This window comes from Tamandua tetradactyla, chromosome 7 (assembly GCF_023851605.1).
Source record: "Tamandua tetradactyla isolate mTamTet1 chromosome 7, mTamTet1.pri, whole genome shotgun sequence".
NCBI classification, from domain to species: domain Eukaryota; kingdom Metazoa; phylum Chordata; class Mammalia; order Pilosa; family Myrmecophagidae; genus Tamandua; species Tamandua tetradactyla.
In genome coordinates, this window is record NC_135333.1 from 132,810,058 (window position 1) to 132,830,339 (window position 20,282).

At 38.2% G+C, this 20,282-nt stretch overlaps 1 protein-coding gene across 2 annotated transcripts in view; it reads left to right on the forward strand.

The window, feature by feature from the left end:
• TBC1D30 (TBC1 domain family member 30) overlaps nucleotides 1-20,282 on the forward strand; it is a 249,775-nt gene that overhangs the window by 196,194 nt on the left and 33,299 nt on the right. The window contains exon 13 of one of the 2 annotated variants that reach the window (XM_077111317.1): nucleotides 5,597-5,831. The exons of the other annotated variant lie outside the window; for it this stretch is intronic. Within the exon in view, the coding sequence (XP_076967432.1) occupies nucleotides 5,597-5,631 (35 nt within the window). The 3' untranslated portion in view covers nucleotides 5,632-5,831. Of the gene's footprint in view, nucleotides 1-5,596; nucleotides 5,832-20,282 lie in introns of those variants that run through there. 2 annotated transcript variants of the gene reach the window in all.

A 20,282-nucleotide genomic window follows, 5' to 3' on the forward strand; every position in this document is an offset into this window, starting at 1 on the left:
CATAAGGTTAAAATTAGCATCCTAAATATATAACAATCATATTTGGTTTAATACTAACTTAAGTTCAATAGCCTGCACATATATTTTTCTTATATTCCTCACCCCCACACCATTTTTTCATACTTGTTACCATTTATGTATTTTTTATGCTTGTTTTTATTGAAATCAGTGCCCCCCCAACAGTTGCTATTTAAAGAGCACACAGGTTAATTAAAACGGGGAGGGCAGTCACAGCTGCCACCTTTAATTACTTGCTTTTTTTTTTTTTAACTTTTCTCTATTGTATAGTATAACATATATACAAAGCAAAGAAATAAACAAGCAATTGTTTTTAAAGCACTCTTCAAGAAGTGGTTAAAGGACAGATCCCAGAGTTTGTCATGCACTACCATACTATCCTCTCATAGTTTTCCTTCTAGCTGCTCCAGAATATACAGGCTAAAGGTCTAAAATATTTTTTTATCATCACAATAGACTTTTTTCCTTCTTTTTTTTTTGTGAAAAATAACACATACAAAACAGCTATAAATTTCAAAGCACAGCACCACAATTAGTTGTAGAACAAATTTCAGAGTTTGACATGGTTTTTACTTCTAGTTGCTCTAAAACACTGGAGACTAAAACAGATATCAATTTAATGATTCAGCATTCATATTCATTTGTTAAATCCTATCTTCTTTGTATAACTCCACCATCACCTTTGATCTTTCCATCCCTCTCTTTAGGGGGTTTGGGCTATGGCAATTTTAAATTGCTCATATTGGAAAGGTCTGTCACTAATATGGGGTAGGGAGATGGAATGATCTGATGTTCTGGAGTGGCTAGGCTAGGTTTGAGGACTTATCTGGTCCAAGGACCCATCTGGAGGTTTTAGGTTTCTGGAAAGTTACTCTAGTGCGTGGAACTCTTGTGGAAACTTATATATTGCCCTAGGTGTTCTTTAGGTTTAGCTGGAATGGCCCTGGTTGGGGGTTGGCAGGTTATGTAGGTAACAAGGTCTAATTCAAACGTGCATAAGAGCAACCCCCAGAGTAGCTTCTTGGCTCTATTTGAACTCTCTTTGCCACTGATACTTTATTAATTACACATCTTTTCCCCCTTTTGGTCAGGATGGAATTGTTGATCTCATGGTGCCAGGTCTGGATTCATCCCTGGGAGTCATCTCCCACGTCACCAGGGAGATTTTCACCCCTGGATGTCATGTCCCACGTAGGGGGAGGGCAATGATTTCACTTGCAGAGTTGGGCTTAGAGAGACTGAGGCCACATCTGAGCGACAACAGAGGTCCTCCAGAAGTAACTCTTAGGCATGCCTATAGGTAGTCTAAGCTTCTCTGCTACCTACATAAGCTTCACAAGAGTAAGCCTCCTGATCAAGGGCATGGCCTATTGATTTGGGTGTCCCTAAAGTTTCACAGAGTATCAGGGGATTCCCTGGAGGTAGGGTTTAATAGTTCCATATTTTTCTCCCATTCTTCAAGGGACTTTGCCAATACTTTTTGATTATCTGCTTAATATACTCTATGATGTATCAACGCATTACAATAATCTATACAGGATTAAAGGACCTCTTTCTTATTCTGTGCTCCATGAGTTTCAGTTGTTCAAATGAGCTATACAGATAGGTTGAATTAGGTTATACACCTTTCTTCCATTGGTCTCAAAGAGTATGGTCCTCAAATAAAGACACTGTCTTCCTTACCTCTATGTTCTGAATTACTTTAACTCCAAACTGCTTGGCTTCATTCTTGTCTCTAATATATATATAATACATATAAAACAGCCTCTCAAAATTCAGAAATAATAATCACCACTCTGTACTTAATGTTTCTGCTCTAAAAGCTTACAATCTAGGCCCCTGTTTTCTTATAAGCATTTTCTAAAGGATATCATACTATTCTTGTTCTTTTGTTTCTGGCTTATTTTGTCTCACCAAATGTCCCACATGTTCATTCACATCATTGCACTCCTCACGACTTTGTTCGTTTTTGCAGCAGCGCAACCATTGTTCATGAGTATACAACATTGTTCACCAATTTACTTTTCTATCAGTGCATCCTTCAGCTACTTCCATTCATCCGGCATCAAGTAGAGGGCCCAAAGTCCACAGTCCATCAACATTCTCAATTTTAGATAATTTCATTGTTCCCAAGAGACAGAAAACCATTAAACATACCCTCGCCAAACAGGAAATCTAAACCTCCTCTTAACTCTTGTCCCTCCCCCCATTATTTACCTCGGCTGTTGCTGTGGTAGTGCTGAGGGTTTCCTTTTGAACATAGCTCATAGCATGCAATAGCAGTTTTCCCCCTGTACCCTGGACTTAACACTCTTAAACAAGAATCATATCTTTGAAGTAATTCTTGCAAGAATTCATATTTCTAGTGTTAATTAGTGGGACACATATGTCTATACAACCCCTTTCAATCTTGTTCGTTTTCAATATGGTAATGTTACTTAGAGAACAACCTTCGCTCCTATCTATTCCCTTACATTGGAGTTCAACCTCATTAGCTAATGGTTCACCCATATCTAGCTTCTATGTATCTCTAAGTCCCCTATATTCTGTATTATAAGCCTCTGACTATACCTTTATGCTGGTCATAAAAGTAGAATCATACAGTATTTATCCCTTTGTGTCTGCCTAACTTCATTCAGCATTATGTCCTCAAGCCTCATCCATCACTTATATCTTTTTATGCCGAATGTTTCAAACATAAATTTATCATTACTTTTGTACATTTGCATTTTAGCACCTGTAGGAAGAAAGAGGTGGAGTTACATACCAAACAATACAATACGATAACACTGCCATTTATAAGTACCCAGATTTACTGCTGATTTTTATTTCTTTATTCTGCTTTGAATCACTGTCTAGTATCCTTTCTCCTGGGACTTCCATAATGCATATATTGCTGGGCTTTGGCATGTCCCATAGCTGTCATAGACTAGTTTTATTTTTAATATTTCTTTTTCCTTTCTTCTCCTCAATCTGACTCATTTCAAGTGCATTGTCTTCAAGTTCTCTGTGTCTTTCTTCTGCCAGCTCTAGTCTGCTCTTGAAACTCTCCAGGGCAGTTTTCATGTTAGTTATTGTCATCTTCAACTACAGTAATTTTTGGTTCTTTCAAAAAATTTCTCTTTTTCCTTAGATTCTCATAGTGCTCATTCATTGTTTTCCTGATATCCTTTAACTCTTTCTCTGTATTTTCCTTCATCTCCTCAAGCATTTTTAAGATAATTTTTTTAAAGGCTTTGTTTGGTATGTCAACATTCTCATTCTTTCGTGGTGTTTTCTATATTTTTATCCTTTTCCTTTTGGATGGGTCATTTCCTGTTTCTTTGTTTGTTTTGTACTCATTTGGTGCACATTGTACATTTTAAAATGTTAACTCTGGGATTTATTCGATGATATGTCTGTTTCTTGATTTTGTGATCAGCTGGTAAGAGAGAGATTTTCTCAAGGCGAATGCAGCATGCAGGGTTTTCCCTCTGTTTCTGGACCTCTGTCTTGTCCTGGGCTTTTGTTTGTAGTTGTTTTGGAGTTCCCCTGTTTACGGGAGTTTAGTTGTAGTTGTCCCCTTTTCCCAGGAGACGTACCTCTCTCAGTCTACATGCCTTTCATTTTCTCAAGCTGTTTTTGCCTGGAAGGAAAATTCTGGGAATCCCCAGTAAGGACTTTTCCCAAGTTAGTCTTTCCCAGTCAAAACAGGGTCAGGGGCCCATGAAGGGGGCGGGACCAGCTGCAAAGTGCCTTGGGGAGGGCACTTGGCAATTGTGAGTAATGTGAATAATGTGGCTGTGAACGTCACTGTACAAGTCTCTGGTTTGAGTCCCTGCTTTCATTTCTTTTGGATGTATACCTAGAAGTGGAACTATTGGGTCATATGGTAAGTCTATATTTAACTTTCTGAGGAGTCACCATATTACATCCCCTTAACAATGTAGGAGGATTCCAATTTCTCTGCATCCTTACCAACATTTATTTTCCAATTTTTATAATAATAACCATCCTAGTGAGTATGAAGTGGTGTCTCGTGGTTTTTTATTTGCATTTTCCTAATGACTAATGATAATGAACATTTTTTTTTTCATGTGCTTATTGGACATTTGAAAATATTCTGTGGTGAAATGTCTATTCCAGTACCTATCCCATTTTTAAATTGGGCTGTTTGTTTTTGTTATTATTGAGTTATAGAAGCTCTTTATATATTCTGGATAGTAAACTTTGTCAGATATATGACTTGCACCTATTGCTTTTCAGTCTATAGATTTTCTTTTTACTTTTTTGATAATGCCCTTTGATGCTCCCAATTTTTTAATTTTGGTGATTTATCTATTTATTATTTTGTTATTCATGCTTTTGGTGTCATATCTAAAAATCCACTGCCATATCCAAGGTCATAAAGATTTCCCCCTTAAGATTGGGTTTTTAATACAACATAGTGTAAGAAGATAGGCTTTTAGAGTATATAGGCTTTTAGAGTATAAGTAATAGAGCTTAGCTTTATTACTTATGACCATGAGTAAGTTAACTATTCTTGGTATCTCAGTTTCTTCATTTAAAAAGAAAGGTTAATAATGGTATTCACCTCATATAGACATTGTGAGGATTAAATAAATGAATAAATGTAAAGCACAAAGAAAAGTGCCTGGCTTGTGAACCTTGCAATAAGTGTTAACTGTTATTTTTATTATTATGTTAGGGAAAACCACCTACCAAACTTATGAAGTCAGTTTTCATTTCTCCCAGGCAAAGGGAAGTAAAATTCTTTACCTTGCAGTAGTTCAATACACTTAGCATTTGAAATCACTATATTCATAGTGTTAATTATGCCATTCTCTCCATGAAATTATTACAGAGCTCTAACTTGAAATTCTGAACTAACTGCATTATAGTTACTTGTACAACAAACCTACAAAATGGTTAAGTGCATGTTATAAGAATGACAGAACACAGAAAAGCTGTAGCTACTAAAACTTACACCCAAATTGATTATACAGGATGAATAATTAGAGAGTAGTGTAAAGAATGCTCATGTGGACAGGCTAATGCTAATTAGATCTTCTATACTATTTAAAGGTTCTGCAAGCTAGAATGCCCAGAAGGCAGTTTGATATTAGCCCTGTGGCTTTTTTTGGGATAATCTACACTATATCAGCACAGGGGTGAGGGTGACACCATGGAACAATTCCCAGGCTGCTGGTTAACACCCTGTAGGCTTAATCCCTTAAACCAATAAATGAGGGAGAGAGAAAAAAGCCTAGACTGAAACTGGAGGTAAATCGAGGAAGGAGGGGGAAATGAAAGAATGAATAACATTAAAAAAATGTTTTTATTGGTCCAGATACTTTCCAGAAACTTTTAAATATTGTCCTCACCAACCAACCCTATGGAAAACACATTACTATCTCCATTTGTAATACGCGTCGTTGGTTGCCTATACAACAGCTATTACAGCTGTTTCTCTCCCTTTTCTCTTGCTGATAGATCTTCGATTTTGCTAAGCCACGTGAATTAGTTCCCTCACATGACCCCATCCCACTGGAACAGTGTGAGCCTGATGTGTCATTATTTTTCCATTATCTTTCATAAGGATTGTTTAGGTACAGACAGGAGATGAAATTCTAGTCAATGAATGGTGAAGGGAAGGCTGCTGAGAAGCTTCAGAAAGAGATGTCTTCACTCTCTAAAAGAGACCTCAAGAAGAGAGAGAACTTCTCCTACTCCTCTGGTGGTTGGGTCTGCATAAGATGCCTGAAAGTGTGGGAACATCTAGGGGTCATAGGAGGCCCTAACCTGAGGACAGAGCAGATGCTGAACTGCCTCTCATCTTTGGAGGTTTGTGCATGATTAAAAACTTCTCCTCATTTAATCCTCTTGGGAAAGATGTTAAAAGTTTTGTTAGTAATATTATTTGAGTGCACTTGCAAAGGGGCCCTGCAGACTTAGACAATTTCTACTTCCTTGCACTTGGGTTTAGGTTGTCCCGTGCCTGAAAATTATTGATTACTCTTAGGACATGCATGTTTTTTGGATCAAGCATTTGCTCCTGCATAGGCCTGATTGTTACATCAAAGCAAGCTGCAGAAATGAAAAGAAACTGGCTTGATCTTAGTATGGAATTGATGGGACCATTTTGTTGTTACCGCATACCTGTGATGCTTAAAACAGGTAACACAGATTTTGGAATTGTACTGTGATCTATTGCGAAAATCTTTTTCTGGACAAGTGAGAGTATAACTTGTGGGCAAGATTTTAACTAACAGGAATAGATGCTCCTGTTCAATCTTCCTTGAACAGGAAAGGAAGCATGTGTTTGATTTGGGGAGGGAAGATCTCATCCCATTTCTGCCCCCACCCCCCCCACTGCCTCTGGTGAGGGAAGGAGAACTGGGATGAGTCAAGCTTAGGCTCAGAGAAAAGGAGTAATGAAGGACAGATTATCAATGCCAAGGGTTTTGTTTGCTTGTTTTTTTTTTTTTTTTTTGGGTTATTGCATTTTAATTCTTTTTTTAAAAAATTTTTTATTAATTAAAAAAAATTACAAGAAACAAACATTCCCAGTACATACACTCAGCAATTCACAATATCATCACATAGTTGCATATTCATCATCATGATCATTTCTCAGAACATTAGCATCAATTCAGAAAAAGAAATAAAAAGACAACAGAAAAATATAACAAACAGAAAAAAAAAATTTTACAGGCCATACCCCTTACTGATCCCTTTCATTGATCACTAGCATTTCAAACTAAATCTATTTTAACATTTGTTCCCCCTATTATTTATTTTTATTCCATATGTTCCTCTCATCTGTTGACAAGGTAGATAAAAGGAGCATCAGACACAAGGTTTTCACAATCACACAGTCACATTGTGAAAGCTATATCATTATACAATCATCATCAAGGAACATGGCTACTGGAACACAGCTCTACATTTTCAGGCAGTTCCCTCCAGCCTCTCCACTTCCTCTTGGATAAAAAGGTAATATCTACTTAATGCATAAAAATAACCTCCAGGATAACCTCTTGACTCTGTTTGGAATCTCTCTGCCATTGACACTTTGTCTCATTTCACTCTTCCCCCTTTTGGTGGAAAAGGTTTTCTCAATCCCTTGATGCTGGGTCTCAGCTCATTCTAGAGTTTTTCTCAATCCCTTGATGCTGAATCTCAGCTCATTCTGGGATTTCTGTCCCACGCTGCCAGGAAGATCCACACCCCTGGTAGTCATGTCCCACATAGACAGGGGGAGGGTGGTGAGTCTGCTTGCTGTGTTGGCTGGAGAGAGAGGCCACATCTGAGCAACAAAAGAGGTTCTCTTGGGAGTGACTCTTAGGCTTAATTTAAGTAGACTTGACCTATCCCCTGTGGGGTTAAGTTTCATATGAACAAACCCCAAGACTGGGGGCTCAGCCTATAGCTTTGGTTGTCCACACTGCTTGTGAGAATATCAAGAATTCACCTTGGGGAAGTTGAGTTTTCCCCCATTTTCACCATTCCCTGAAGGGGACTTTGCAAATACTTTTCCACTCACTGATCAAATCACTCTGGGATTCATCAGGGCATCACCTGGACAAACCAACAAAATCTCATGTCCTATACAAAGTTCCATGTACTTAAGGTGTTCAATCAACTATCTACATAAGTTATATTAGGAGATGCACTAGTCAAAGTATAGATTTGTACCAAATAAACATTTTTTGCTTTAGTCTCACACATTAGTTGAAATTTTAAAATATTAAGTACCATCTATTTTCAGCACACTGCAGTAATGACATTCTTTTGTTTTTCCTCATGCAAAAACAGCTTTTAAATTTGTACATTTAGTCACTATCGTTATACACTCTAGGCATTCCTAGATTACACCATCTCAATCTTTATCATCTATCTTTCTTTGTGATTTCATTTATGCCCCAGCCCTCCTCCCTCTATCATTCTCATATGCAGCTTCATTCAGTGTTTTAACATAATTATATTACAGTTAGGTAATATTGTGCTGTCCATTTCTGAGTTTTTATATTCAGTCCTGTTGCACAATCTGTATCCCTTCAGCTCCAATTACCCAATATCTTACCCTATTTCTATCTCCTGATGGTCTCTGTTACCAAGGAAATATTCCAAGTTTATTCACTAATGTCAGTTCCTATCAGTGAGACCATACAGTATTTGTCCTTTTGTTTCTGGCCAATCACACTCAGCATAATGTCCTTAAGGTCCATTCATGTTGTTACATACTTCATAACTTTATTCTGTCTTACAACTGCATAATATTCCATCTTATGTAAATGTCACAGTTTGTGTAGCCAACTGTCTGTTGATGGACATTTTGGCTGTTTCTATCTATTGGTAATTGTTAATAATGCTGCTATAAACATTGGTGTGTAAATGTCCATTTGTGTCCTTGGCCTCGTATCCTTTGAGTAGAGACAGCATATAGATGGGTCCTGTTTTTTAATCCATTCTTCCAGACTGTGTCTTTTGATTGGAGAATTTAATCCATTAACATTCAGTGTTATTACTGCATGAGTAGTACTTTCTTCTACTATTTTGCCTTCTGGATTTTATATGTCATATCTAATTTTCCTTCTTTTTACCTTTACTCATAGTCTTCCTTTCTACACTCCTCTCCACACCTCTCTCTTCTGTCTTTGTATCTGTCTCTAGTGTTCCCTTTAGTATTTCTTGCAGAGCTGTCTCTTGGTCACAAATTCTCTCAGTGATTTTTTTGTCTGAAAATGTTTTAATTTCTCCCTCATTTTTGAAGGACAATTTTGCTGGATATAGAATTCTTGGTTGGCAGTTTTTCTCTTTTAATAATTTAAATATATTATCCCACTGTCTTCTCGCCTCCATGGTTTCTGCTGAGAGATCTGCACATAGTCTTATTGGGCTTCCCTTGTATGTGATGGATTGCTTTTCTCTTGCTGCTTTCAAGATCCTCTCTTTCTCTTTGACCTCTGACATTCTGATTATTAAATGTCTTGGAGTATATCTATTTGGATCTATTCTCTTTGGAGTATGCTGCACTTCTTGGATCTGTAATTTTAAGTCTTTCATAAGAGTTGGGAAATTTTCAGTGATAATTTCCTCCATTAGTTTTTCTCCTCCTTTTCCCTTCTCTTTTCCTTCTGGGACACCCACAACACGTATATTCGTGCGCTTCATATTGTCTTTCAATTCCCTGAGTCCCTGTTCATATTTCTCCATTTTTTTTCCTATAGTTTCTGTTTCTTGTCGGATTTCAGATGTTCTGTCCTCCAGTTCAGAAATCCTATGTTCTGTCTCTCGAAATCTACCATTGTAGATTTCCATTGTTTTTTTCATCTCTTCTACTGTGTCTTTCATTCCCATAAGTTCTGTGATTTGTTTTTTCAGACTTTCAGTTTCTTCTTTTTGTTCTTTCCTTGCCTTCTTTATATCCTCCCTCAATTCATTGATTTGTTTTTTGATGAGGTTTTCCATGTCTGTTCGTACATTCTGAACTAATTGTTTCAGCTCCTGTATCTCATTTGAATTGTTGGTTGTTCCTTTGACTGGGCCATATCTTCAATTTTCTTAGTGTGATTTTTTTGTTGTTGTTGTTGGCGTCTAGACATTTAATTACCTTAATTAGTTTATTCTGGAGATTGCTTTCACTTCTTTTATCTAGGGTTTTCTTGCTGGATAATTTGTTGTCTATCTGTTCTTGGACATTCTGTTCAGCTTTATCTGGACCTTTAGCTTAAGTTTTGTTTAACAGAGGAGAAATTTTCAGTTCTTGTTTTCTTGTTTCTTGCCCTGCTTGTGTGGTGCCTTTCCCCCACACACACTTATGAGGGTCTACTTAGATATTATAGACCACAGCCAGATTTTCCCTGACCAAATTGGCCTCCTATCAGGAGGAAAGAGTCACCTGCATCAGTTTTGCCTGAGGGTGAGACCCAGCAGGTTGAAAGACTTACCTGTGAAGTGTCTGGACACTGTTTTTCTTGTCCTGCCCAGTATGTGGCGCTTGTCTGGCTGCAGGTCCCACCAGCATAAGATGATGCAGTACCTTTAACTCTGGCAGACTCTCCCTGCTGGGTTCATGGTGGAGACAGAGGAGAGGTTGTAGGCTGGTTTTAATGGCTTCAAATTACCAAGCCCTGGTGTCTGAATTCCTTGATGGAGGGATTCCACCTGGGTGGGGCTTCACCCCTCCCCTGGGGAAGGCACAAGCTCCAGATAAGCCCCCAAAAGAGCTCACTTCTGCCTATACCTGGGGCAGCTGCAGCCTGAAAAATCCTGCCGCTGTATCCAGAGGCAGTCAAGCCTTTGTAGATACACAGCCACAAAAACCTCTGTTTCCTTCTTCCGCCCCCCCCTTTTCTGTAAGTCCTGCCCCCTTGGCGCTGGGGCAAAAATGAGCAACCTCTGCTTTGATCAGGTTCACCTAAGCTGGGGGCCTATTTTTAGTAGTCAGAATTTGTTAATTAGTTCCACAATTGGCGTTTGATTGTGCTCAGTCCCTGCTGGTGGTAAAGTCCTTTCCTTTCCCCTCTGGGAAGCAGCCTGTGGGGGAGGGGCGCTGGCCGCTGCAGCTTTGGGAACTCACAGTTCTGGAGGGTGCTCGCAGCCAGTCCAAGTGGTCCAGACTGGGGTATGCTGTGTGTCTGGTCACTATTGTGGCTCCGGGAGCTGTTCTGTACTGTTTCTGGTTATTTAGTAGTTGTTCTGGAGGACAAACTAAAATGCGCACATTATTAAGCCACCATCTTGATCTTGACCCGGAAGTCTGTTTTGTTTTTAAATGTGGGCAGCAATAGCCACAATTATTTGTACTATATTTAATGCACAATTTATTTGGCATATATTTAACAAAAAATTAAAAACAAATGCAATAATTTAAAAAACACTTTAGAAGCTCATTTAAATCTACTCTAAAATATCAACAACATAAAAGTTAATTAGTCATTGTTTCACTGTTATCTCTTCCTTCTTAAGATTTTTGTTGCACTGATTTTGATATTTTCTTCAGGCTTAAGTAATATTATGTTGACACCTTTGGAATCTAAGTTATCTTAGCAGACCCAAAGGAAAAAGAATTCTTTCTCAAACCAGCTGAGTTTAATGTGGCTGCACCTCTTAAGGTGATCTAAACCTGAAACTAGGCATTATGCTGAGCTTCCTCCTTATAGTTACATTTCAAATTTTTAGATTTTCTTAAAATCTGTGTTTATGGATTTTAGTTTTTAATCTCTCTTCCCTGAAATTGTTGGCTTGGCCAACAATGCATGACCTATTGTTCAGTCATTATGAAGTATTAACCTAGGGTATACTCATCATTATTTGTGAGATCCCCATGCTAATTAACTGCTGGGACCTCCACTTTTTCTACCTGGTAGTGAAACATACTTGGTTAAGACAGAAACATAGAAGAAAAAGGAGCATGTGAAGATCAGGTTTAGTTTATACTCATACCAAGATAAATGCATTTATTTAGTTAATTAACTAATGGTAATATGTTGCTTATTTCTTCCCCTTTTTTTCCTTGCCTGCTCCCACTCATTTATGGTTTATATTTCAGTCCTCAGTTTGTTATGAGGACATTGGACAACATGCAGGGTCTTAATAAAAACTCCCAGTATTCAAATTATAAAGGCTGACCACCAATTGAAGACTGCTGATCAAGTTCAGTCTTTTCTGTCTTCAGTCTCCATGTCATGTGATCTTAACTTAGGACACATGGAGAGAATTTGAAGGAGAATTCATGAACTTAGTGGGAGAAAATAACATTGTAATTTTTTGTGAGCTCTGAAATTTCGCATTTCCTTCGATTATGAATATAGTGTGTGTGTGTGTGTGTCGGTTTGAAAGGATTATGTACCCTTGAAAAGCCTTGTTTTAATCCTGATCCAATCTTGTGGGAGCAACCATTTATTTTAATCCCTATTTGGCACTATAGGTTGGAAACTTGATTAGGTTATCTCCACGGAGATATGACTCACCCAATTGTGGGTGTTAACCTTTCATTAGAGGGAGATGTAATTCCATCTATTTCAGGTGGGTCTTGATTAGTTTACTGGACTCCTTTAAAAGAGAGAGAATTTTGGAACAAGCGCAAGAGTCAGGAGAAGTACACAGCCCACACAGTCAGAGAGCTTTGGAGATGAAGAAGAAAAATGCCCCTTGGGGAGCTTCATGAAACAAGACGCCTGGAAAGAAAGCTAGCAGATGATGTGATGTTAGTCACATGCCTTTACAGTTGGGAGAGAAACCCTGAACATCACTGGCCTTCTTGAACCGCGGTATCTTTCCCTGATGCCTTAGATTGGACATTTCTTTAGTTTTGCTTTAATGGGCATTTTCACAACCTTAGAATTGTAAACTTGCAACTGAATAAATTCCCCCTTTTAAAAGCTGTTCCATTTCTGGTTTATCACATTCTGGCAGCTAGCAAACTAGAGCAGTGTGTCAATTAACTATTGTGACATAAACTATCACAAAACTTCAGTGGTCTACAACAAGTATTTATTTCTAATGAATCTGTGGTTAGCTGAAATAACACTTCTGATCTCATCTGGGCTTCATGCATTGATGAGTTATTTAATTTAGTATGGGCTCAGCTGGTTGATACTGCTTTTTGCTGTTTTGGAGATTGACTAGGCAGCTATGTGTCAAGAATCTCTCATCCTCCTTAGACCAGTGGGCCAGCCTGAGCATTTTCTTCCCATGGTAATGGAGAATGTACAGAGAGCAATCTAAAGCCTAGAGTCAGAACCAGCACACGATCACTTCTGCCCATATTCCTTTGGCCGCTGCAAGTCACAGAACTGAGTCCAAAGCCAGGGATGGGGACATACACTCTGCTCTTTGGTAGAAACTGCAAAGTCATAAAGTAAGAAGTATCAATATAGAAGGGGAGAACATTGGGGCTACTAATTCAGTCCATCACAGCAACAAACCACAGAGGTTAAGGCAGTACCACTGGCTTTCCCACCAAGAGAAATCTCAGATATTTTGATATTGCAGTATAGTTGTTTCAGATATCTCAAATATCATTCATGCTCATCACGACTTGGAAATAGCAATTGTTATTAAATCTGCTGGTAGTTTGCATAGGAGAAAAGTCTTCTGTTTAAAGATATTTGGGTGATATAGCCAGCCAACACATGGGTAGCTCTGTGCCTAAACATCACTCAGCCACCAAATGCTGAGGACAGGTTTTCTCACCCTGATGACCCAGGTGTCTATTGCTTCCTATTCCCTTATCAATGTGTGGAGTTTTGTTCATAAAATTGTGGAAGGAAGAAAGATAAGGACCACCCCAAAGTTTAATGTTCCTACTTAATAGCCTTCACTTTGTTATGTCCTTTAAAAATAAAATTTAACTTGAACTTGCCTATACTTTAAATATATTGACTTGTTATTTAATATATTAATAAAGAATCTCATATATTACTAGACCATGTCTGTTTTTTGCTAACTATATTTAAATATAACTGGTTTCCTTTCTAATTCTTTATTTTATGTATATAAAAACATTGTTCTGACAAGGGGTTCCATAGGCTTCACCAAAATGCCAAAAGATTCCATGATACAAAGTGTTCAAGAAACCTCTGCTCTGTATCTTTATCATTATCTTGCTTTCAGAGATGCTCTTCCATAAAACAGGCCTGTTTTAGTGGAGCCGGGTGTGTTGGGAAAATATTCATGTCTACCCTTGAACCACAATAGTTATTAATTGGAAAGCAGTATGATCTGATTCCTCCTTGGTCACCATGATGTAAGATATCCCAAAGGGGAAAGTAAAGCTTCATCGGGTGGGTTTTTCTAGCAAGGTCCTGTAATTCTTTACTCTGTACCATCATCAAGCCTCCAGCAAGGCAGACGTCACTCATTGGTTGTAATTCTCTTTCCTACAGAGTTTAGACTCTTTTGTTCCCAGACTCCTCAAAACAGCTCCCGGCAGCAGCTATCACAAATTGTATGTGGCTGACACACTAGATAAGACCTATTTGCCACTGCCAATCCAGGCTTTTTCTAACTTCTCTCCAAGGAAATAGATTAGTGCCCTGCTCATTCCCTGAGGTGTTGTCTTTGCTAAGGTATGATTCCTGTTAACAGGGGTATGTTTTTCCCTCCAGGTAATAGCTCTCTATTTAAAATATAGATAATGTTTTAATGTAGAAGAATGACCCTAATGCTGGATGTTTCAGTAATTCAAGTGAACAGGAAGGTAGAATAATATGATTTAAAAAAAGAACAGATTTTAGCATGACAGCCTCTCAATAAGCAGTAGTTCCAGTCCTTTCCTTGTATTAACTGAGTACCTCCTGATTATGTAGTATTGTGACAAATACCAAGAAAAGTCTAACATAGGGACCCTTTCTGTAAGAAAAGCTTTAATATTTGAAATTTATTGATATTGAAGAAGAGGTTATAGGTCAACCTTTTATTTTTCTTTAAATACTATTAAGTTGCGGGCAACAGTTTGGCCAATACAAATTATTTAAAATTTAGAAAAGAAAAAGACAGCCAGTCATCTGCTTGTGTACTCTGCAGAACCCTAAATTTTTTCACTGACTCTTTTTGGTACTGGGAGACTAAATACTTTACTTGCTGCCTGGCAACTTGAAGATGGAAAACACTTCTTTTGATTAATTAAAAGCAAAAGGTTGGAACTATTTACCTTTCCATTCTTTAATTAGCCAAAGCCCACAGGCCACATGAGGAAGTAATAACACTCATTACGTTGTGATGAAGGACTGTGATGATGAGTTAAGTCAGACGGGACTTCAGGCATGTTTCCTTTCAAGGCTTCCTTGAGAGGTTGCCCTGATTTGTGGACAGATCCTTACTTGTTGAAGAACTCAGTCTCACCAATCTTGGCACATGCTTCCTCAGAGAGTGTGTTTCCTTTTGCAAAGGAAAGAAGAGCCCTTGAAACAAAGGGCTATACTTTAATTAAGCCTAGTTGTCCTTTCTGGAATTTCCTTTATTGAAAGAACATCTCCTTTGATTTGTATTTGTGTTAGTCATTGGAACAACAGAAAAAAAAACTGATCCCTTCGAGGCAGAACTGTCCCATCTGAATGATCAAAAGCCATGTCAACTAACTTACAAACCAACAAATTATTTTCTTATTGTCCCTTAAATCTCCCAGGAAGCACCTTTTGAAGACAGACTCCATTCTTCAGTCTTTGGTCACCATCCTTCAAGTCTGTGTGTGGTCTCAAGGAATTTGAGGAAACGACAAACAAGTATTCTACCTGCAGGTGGAAACCCCTACCCCACCCCCAACTTTCTCTAGAGTCCTTGGCTCCAGTGCTCAGAACATGAGAGGTTTCCCTGTCTGTGCCACCAAAATACACAGAAATTTAGTAGTCAAAAGGCTTTCCATCTATGGGTAAAGTTAACTTTAAGGTGTAGTTGCTACTCATTCAACAGAAATATCAATTAAGGTGCTGCATCCTCATGAATGTGAAAGAAGAATGAAATAGTGGGCTCATGTTCCATTTTATAAATCCACTCTCTGATGGGAATAAGCAATAACTCAGCAATCTGGGCTATTGGGTGTCAAGTTTCTTTACACTCATTTCTCTCTTTTTGGAAATTAAATTCAGTGCCTCCATTCCCCCTTAAGAATCAGAGATGGTGATGGCTTTACAAAATGTATTTTTCCCTTAGAAGGAAAATAAAGGCCTAAATAAAAGACTCTTTGTAATGATCTCCTGTGAAACCTGAATTGAGCTGCAATTGGGTTTTCTAGTGGCCCAACAAATAAACATTTGTTTGTGGCTCTCTGATGGAATACCTATATAGAAAATCCTTGCTTCTTCGCACGAAGGCTTTCATTCACCAAGTTTGGTTGTATAATAGAATGAATCCTCCAGAAGTCATCTTTTTAATTTAAATGTATGCTAAACAAACTTTTACTTACATTGCCATTCTTACTTTTTCAGAATGGAGTAATGGAGTCTTTGTGGGAAATTTTGAAAATTTTTGTGGCTAACTCGGCCTGCCACATTTCAGCATGTTGTAAATTTTATGATTCTTGAAATATGATGTTAGCTGTAGAAATTCTGACCCCTCTATGATTATAGTGGCACAAATAGCAATGCTATAATGTCTGTCATTGAAAAATCTCATGCTGCTAAAACTTAAAAAATGATCTGAATTGTAGAAAGCTTTAAAACTAGCTGAAGGAAACCATCCCAAATTCCATGATGTCAGTGCTTCATCAGCTTGGTTTAACTGCAGATAAAGAAAGCCTCCAAATATACTCTCGTCTGGCAAGGTGTGAGGAGTTCTGTCTCCAGCAGTAGGCAGGTAGGATCTGAAACTTGAAATACCTTTTTGAATCTGGTATCTGTTGTGCTTGGCATGAGCCTTGGCTGATACCACCTTGATTCCAGCCACCACTAACTAACTCAGGTGTGGCCTAAATTATATCTTCTAGTTGTGTTGGTTTGCATCCTCTGAGAAGTATACGCCATAACAGGCTAGATGTATAAAAGATTTACTGGGGGAAAAGAGGAGGAATTGAAGGAGTCAAGGAGAAGTTTTAGAGAGAGATGCTGCTCTGACCCCTGTGGAGAAGAGAGGAAAGGAAGGCAAGTTAGCAAGAAGGGTCTCAGACTGTAGTGCAGCTCTAAAAGTCTACCCAAGTTATGGGAGTCCATGAGTTTAAATCACCAATTATGTTCTAAGACTTGCAGGACTGGGCCTGCATTAGAATCCCTGTTGTAGTCCATCGTTGGCTGAGAACAAGGGACTGGGAGCACAGCAGCTGGGGCCATCCATCAATTACTCTCCCTGCTGTAGGAGATCTGAGAGGTACAATTTCATGGTAGTCACCATGGGTATTATATGGACATCTCCAGCTCCCTCCTAATGTCATCCCCAGAGCTGAACCAAATAAACAATCTAACAAACAATCTAAATAATCAGAATGTTTGCTATTGCAAATGGAGCTCAAAGACTAGCCCTGCTTTTGAATCAGATTCCCACCACTCCAAACAGAAATTCTGGAACTATTTTTGGTGTCTCCCTCATGCTTAAAACTATTGAATGGTTTCTGCTTTTATTAGGATAAAGCTTAACATGATTTCCAAAGCCTACAAGGACTTTATGTTCCTACTTTTAATTTCATCTCAGGTCTCTTCCTGCCGTCGGTGCTCCAGTTACACTGGCCACCTTTCAATTCTTGGAACTCTCCACACTCCCTCTCGTGCCAGAGTCTCTGCATGGCCTGTTTTCTTTGACAGTAATACTTTCATCTTCAACTCTCTAAAGATGAATAACAAATAGTCCCTGCCTCACTGAGCTTTCAGTCTATAATGGTGGTTCGCAACCTTGGTTGTATATTAGAATTACATGGGGAATTAAAAAATATCCTAATGTCCAGGTCACACCCTACATAAATTAAATCTGTCACTCTGGATGTTAGGCTTTAGTAATTTTCAAAGTTCAACAGGTGAACCCAATGGCCAGCGAAAATTTTTAACCACTGCTCTAGAGGAATTTTTCAAGGAAAATTACGATTAGGAGCCAAATGAATCACATTTGTTGCTTGGGACCCATTAGTTGCTTAGGAGTTTAGAGAACAGAGAGATTGCTTCATGAAGATTATGGTTGGAAAGGTTTCCCTGAGGCCCTGAAATCTGAGTTGAGGTAAAACATTCGATAGGTTTGAAATAATCAGACAAATGAGTGACATACATATGTGAAACGCATAAGTAATGTTTCAGGACATTGAGTAAACCAGATAGGAAGAAACCCAGATTTTCAGGATTCTTGGAAGGAAAGGCCTGGATTTGTGGGGGGAAGTATTTGGGAGATGTGGAAGGAAAATTATATTGTAGCTCTATTATGGAGAACATTGAAGATAATCTTAGGAGTTGGGACTGCTGTAAGACAGAGAGGGCAGAACGCTTTGAGTTGATAAGATTTATTTTCTGATCGAGGTTTTTTTTTGTTCAAAAGCAATAGAAACCAATTCTCATTAACCTAGAGGGGAAGAATAAAATTTGGAAGGATATGGGGTGAATCACATTATCAATAGAAAAGCAGAGGAACCAGAACTCAAAAGAACTAAAATGAGGGTAGCACTAGAAGTAGACAGCACAGAAATCAGTGGAGAGGCCTGTTAGGCACCACAGCTGAGATGAGATGCCTTTTCAGATCTTTCTTTTTTTCTTTTTTTTTCTTTCCAAAGGTGGTCAACATTACCTGAGGTTAAAATGCCATAACTGCCGTGGTATGGACACATCTTTTACCCGAAGCTTGAGAAATAAATTTGTGAGATTATCTCCATCATTTCTGAAGAGTTCTTTAGTCACCCTTCTCTGCAGGTCAGGTATTACTGTGGGAAATGCTGTCACTGAGCTGGAATCCTTAAACACAATGGGGATGACTGGATTCCAAGTTGGTAGAAGCTAGGTGGGGACAGTTAATCACCACAGACAAGGTAGGTGTGGCCACCATAATGGATAGCAGTCTCAAAGCAGCAGTCAAAATAATCTGACTTGGGGCAGGCCACAGTGGCTCAGCAGGCAAGAATGCTCGCCTGCCATGCCAGAGGACCCGGGTTTGATTCCTGGTGCCTGCCCATGTAAAAAATAATAATAATAATAATAATAATAATAATAATAATAATAAATAATCTGACTTGCAGAGACTTGTGGCATTGGCTAGTAGATCATGGGGTACCTATTAGTAAAATAGGTGGGCAGTCTACTAAATTCATGTCTGAGTTGTATAAGTAGAAGAATTCTAGGTCAAGTGAATAGAAATCTAACTTGAATTATAAAAAAAGAGAATCACGGTCCCTTTGAGACAGTTTATAGACCAAGAGCCCCTTGAATGAGGGGAGGGCTGGATATCTTTGAGGAAGGACTCTTTTACAATGCCCAAAATTAGCACTGTTAACCTTACTGCCAGCCTTCTCCAAAGAGACCTGTGGCCTTTACCAGGGTGGCTGTGCACTGGGGAAAAGGAAATGATGAGATATTTGGGGGATTATTAGATACTGGCTCAGAAGTGATACTTAATTCCAGGAGACCTAAAATGTCACTGTGGTCCACCAGACAGAGTAAGGGCTTATGGAGGTCAGGTGATCGATGGAGTTTTTTAAACTTTTTTTTTTATTAATTAAAAAAATTTTTTTAAACATAATAAACACAAACATTCTTACCACATTCTTACCATCATTTCCATTCTACATATATAATCAGTAATTCACAATATCATCAGTTGTATATCATCATCATGATCATTTCTTAGAACATTTGTATCAATTCAGAAAAAGAAATAAAAAGAAAACAGAAAAACATTTATACATGCCATACCCCTTACCCCTCCTTTTCATTGATTACTAGCATTTCAATATACTAAATTTATTTTAACATTTGTTCCCCCTATTATTTATTTATTGTTTTAAAATTTATTTTATTTATTAAATGCACCAACATATAAACACAAACATTCTTACCATATGATCATCCATTCTACATATATAATCAGTAATTCACTATATCATCACATAGTTGTATATTCATCATCATGATTATTTCTTAGCACATTTGCATCAATTCAGAAAAAGAAATAGAAAGAAAACAGAAAAAAATTCATACATACCATACCCCTTACTCCTCCCTTTCATTGATCACTAGCATTTCAAGCTATTAAATTTATTTTAACATTTGTTTCCCCTAGTATTTATTTATTTTTAAGCCATATGTTTTACTCATCTGTCCATAAGGTAGATAAAAGAAGCATCAGACACAAGGTTTTCACAATCACACAGTCACATTGTGAAAGCTGTATCATTATACAGTCATCTTCAAGAAACATAGCTACTGGAACACAGCTCTACATTTTCAGGCAAGTCCCTGCAGCCTCTCTGTCACACCTTAACTAAGAAAGTGGTGTTTATATTGTGTGTAAGAATAACCTCCAGGATAACCTCTCAACTCTGTTTGGAATCTCTCAGCCATTGACAGTTTATTTTGTCTTATTTCTCTCTTCCCCCTTTTGGTCGAGAAGGTTTTCTCAATCCCTTGGTGCTGAATCCCAGCTCATTCTAGGATTTCTGTCCCATGTTACTAGAAAGGTCCATACCCCTGGGAGTCATGTCCACGTAGAGAGGGGGAGGGCAGTGAGTTTGCTTGCCATGATGGCTGAGAAAGAGAGACCACATCTGAGCAACAAAAGAGGTTCTCTTAGGGGTGACTCTTAGGACTAATTTTAAGTAGGCTTAGCCTATCTTTTGCGGGGTTAAGTTTCATATGAACTTTTCAGATCTTTCAGTA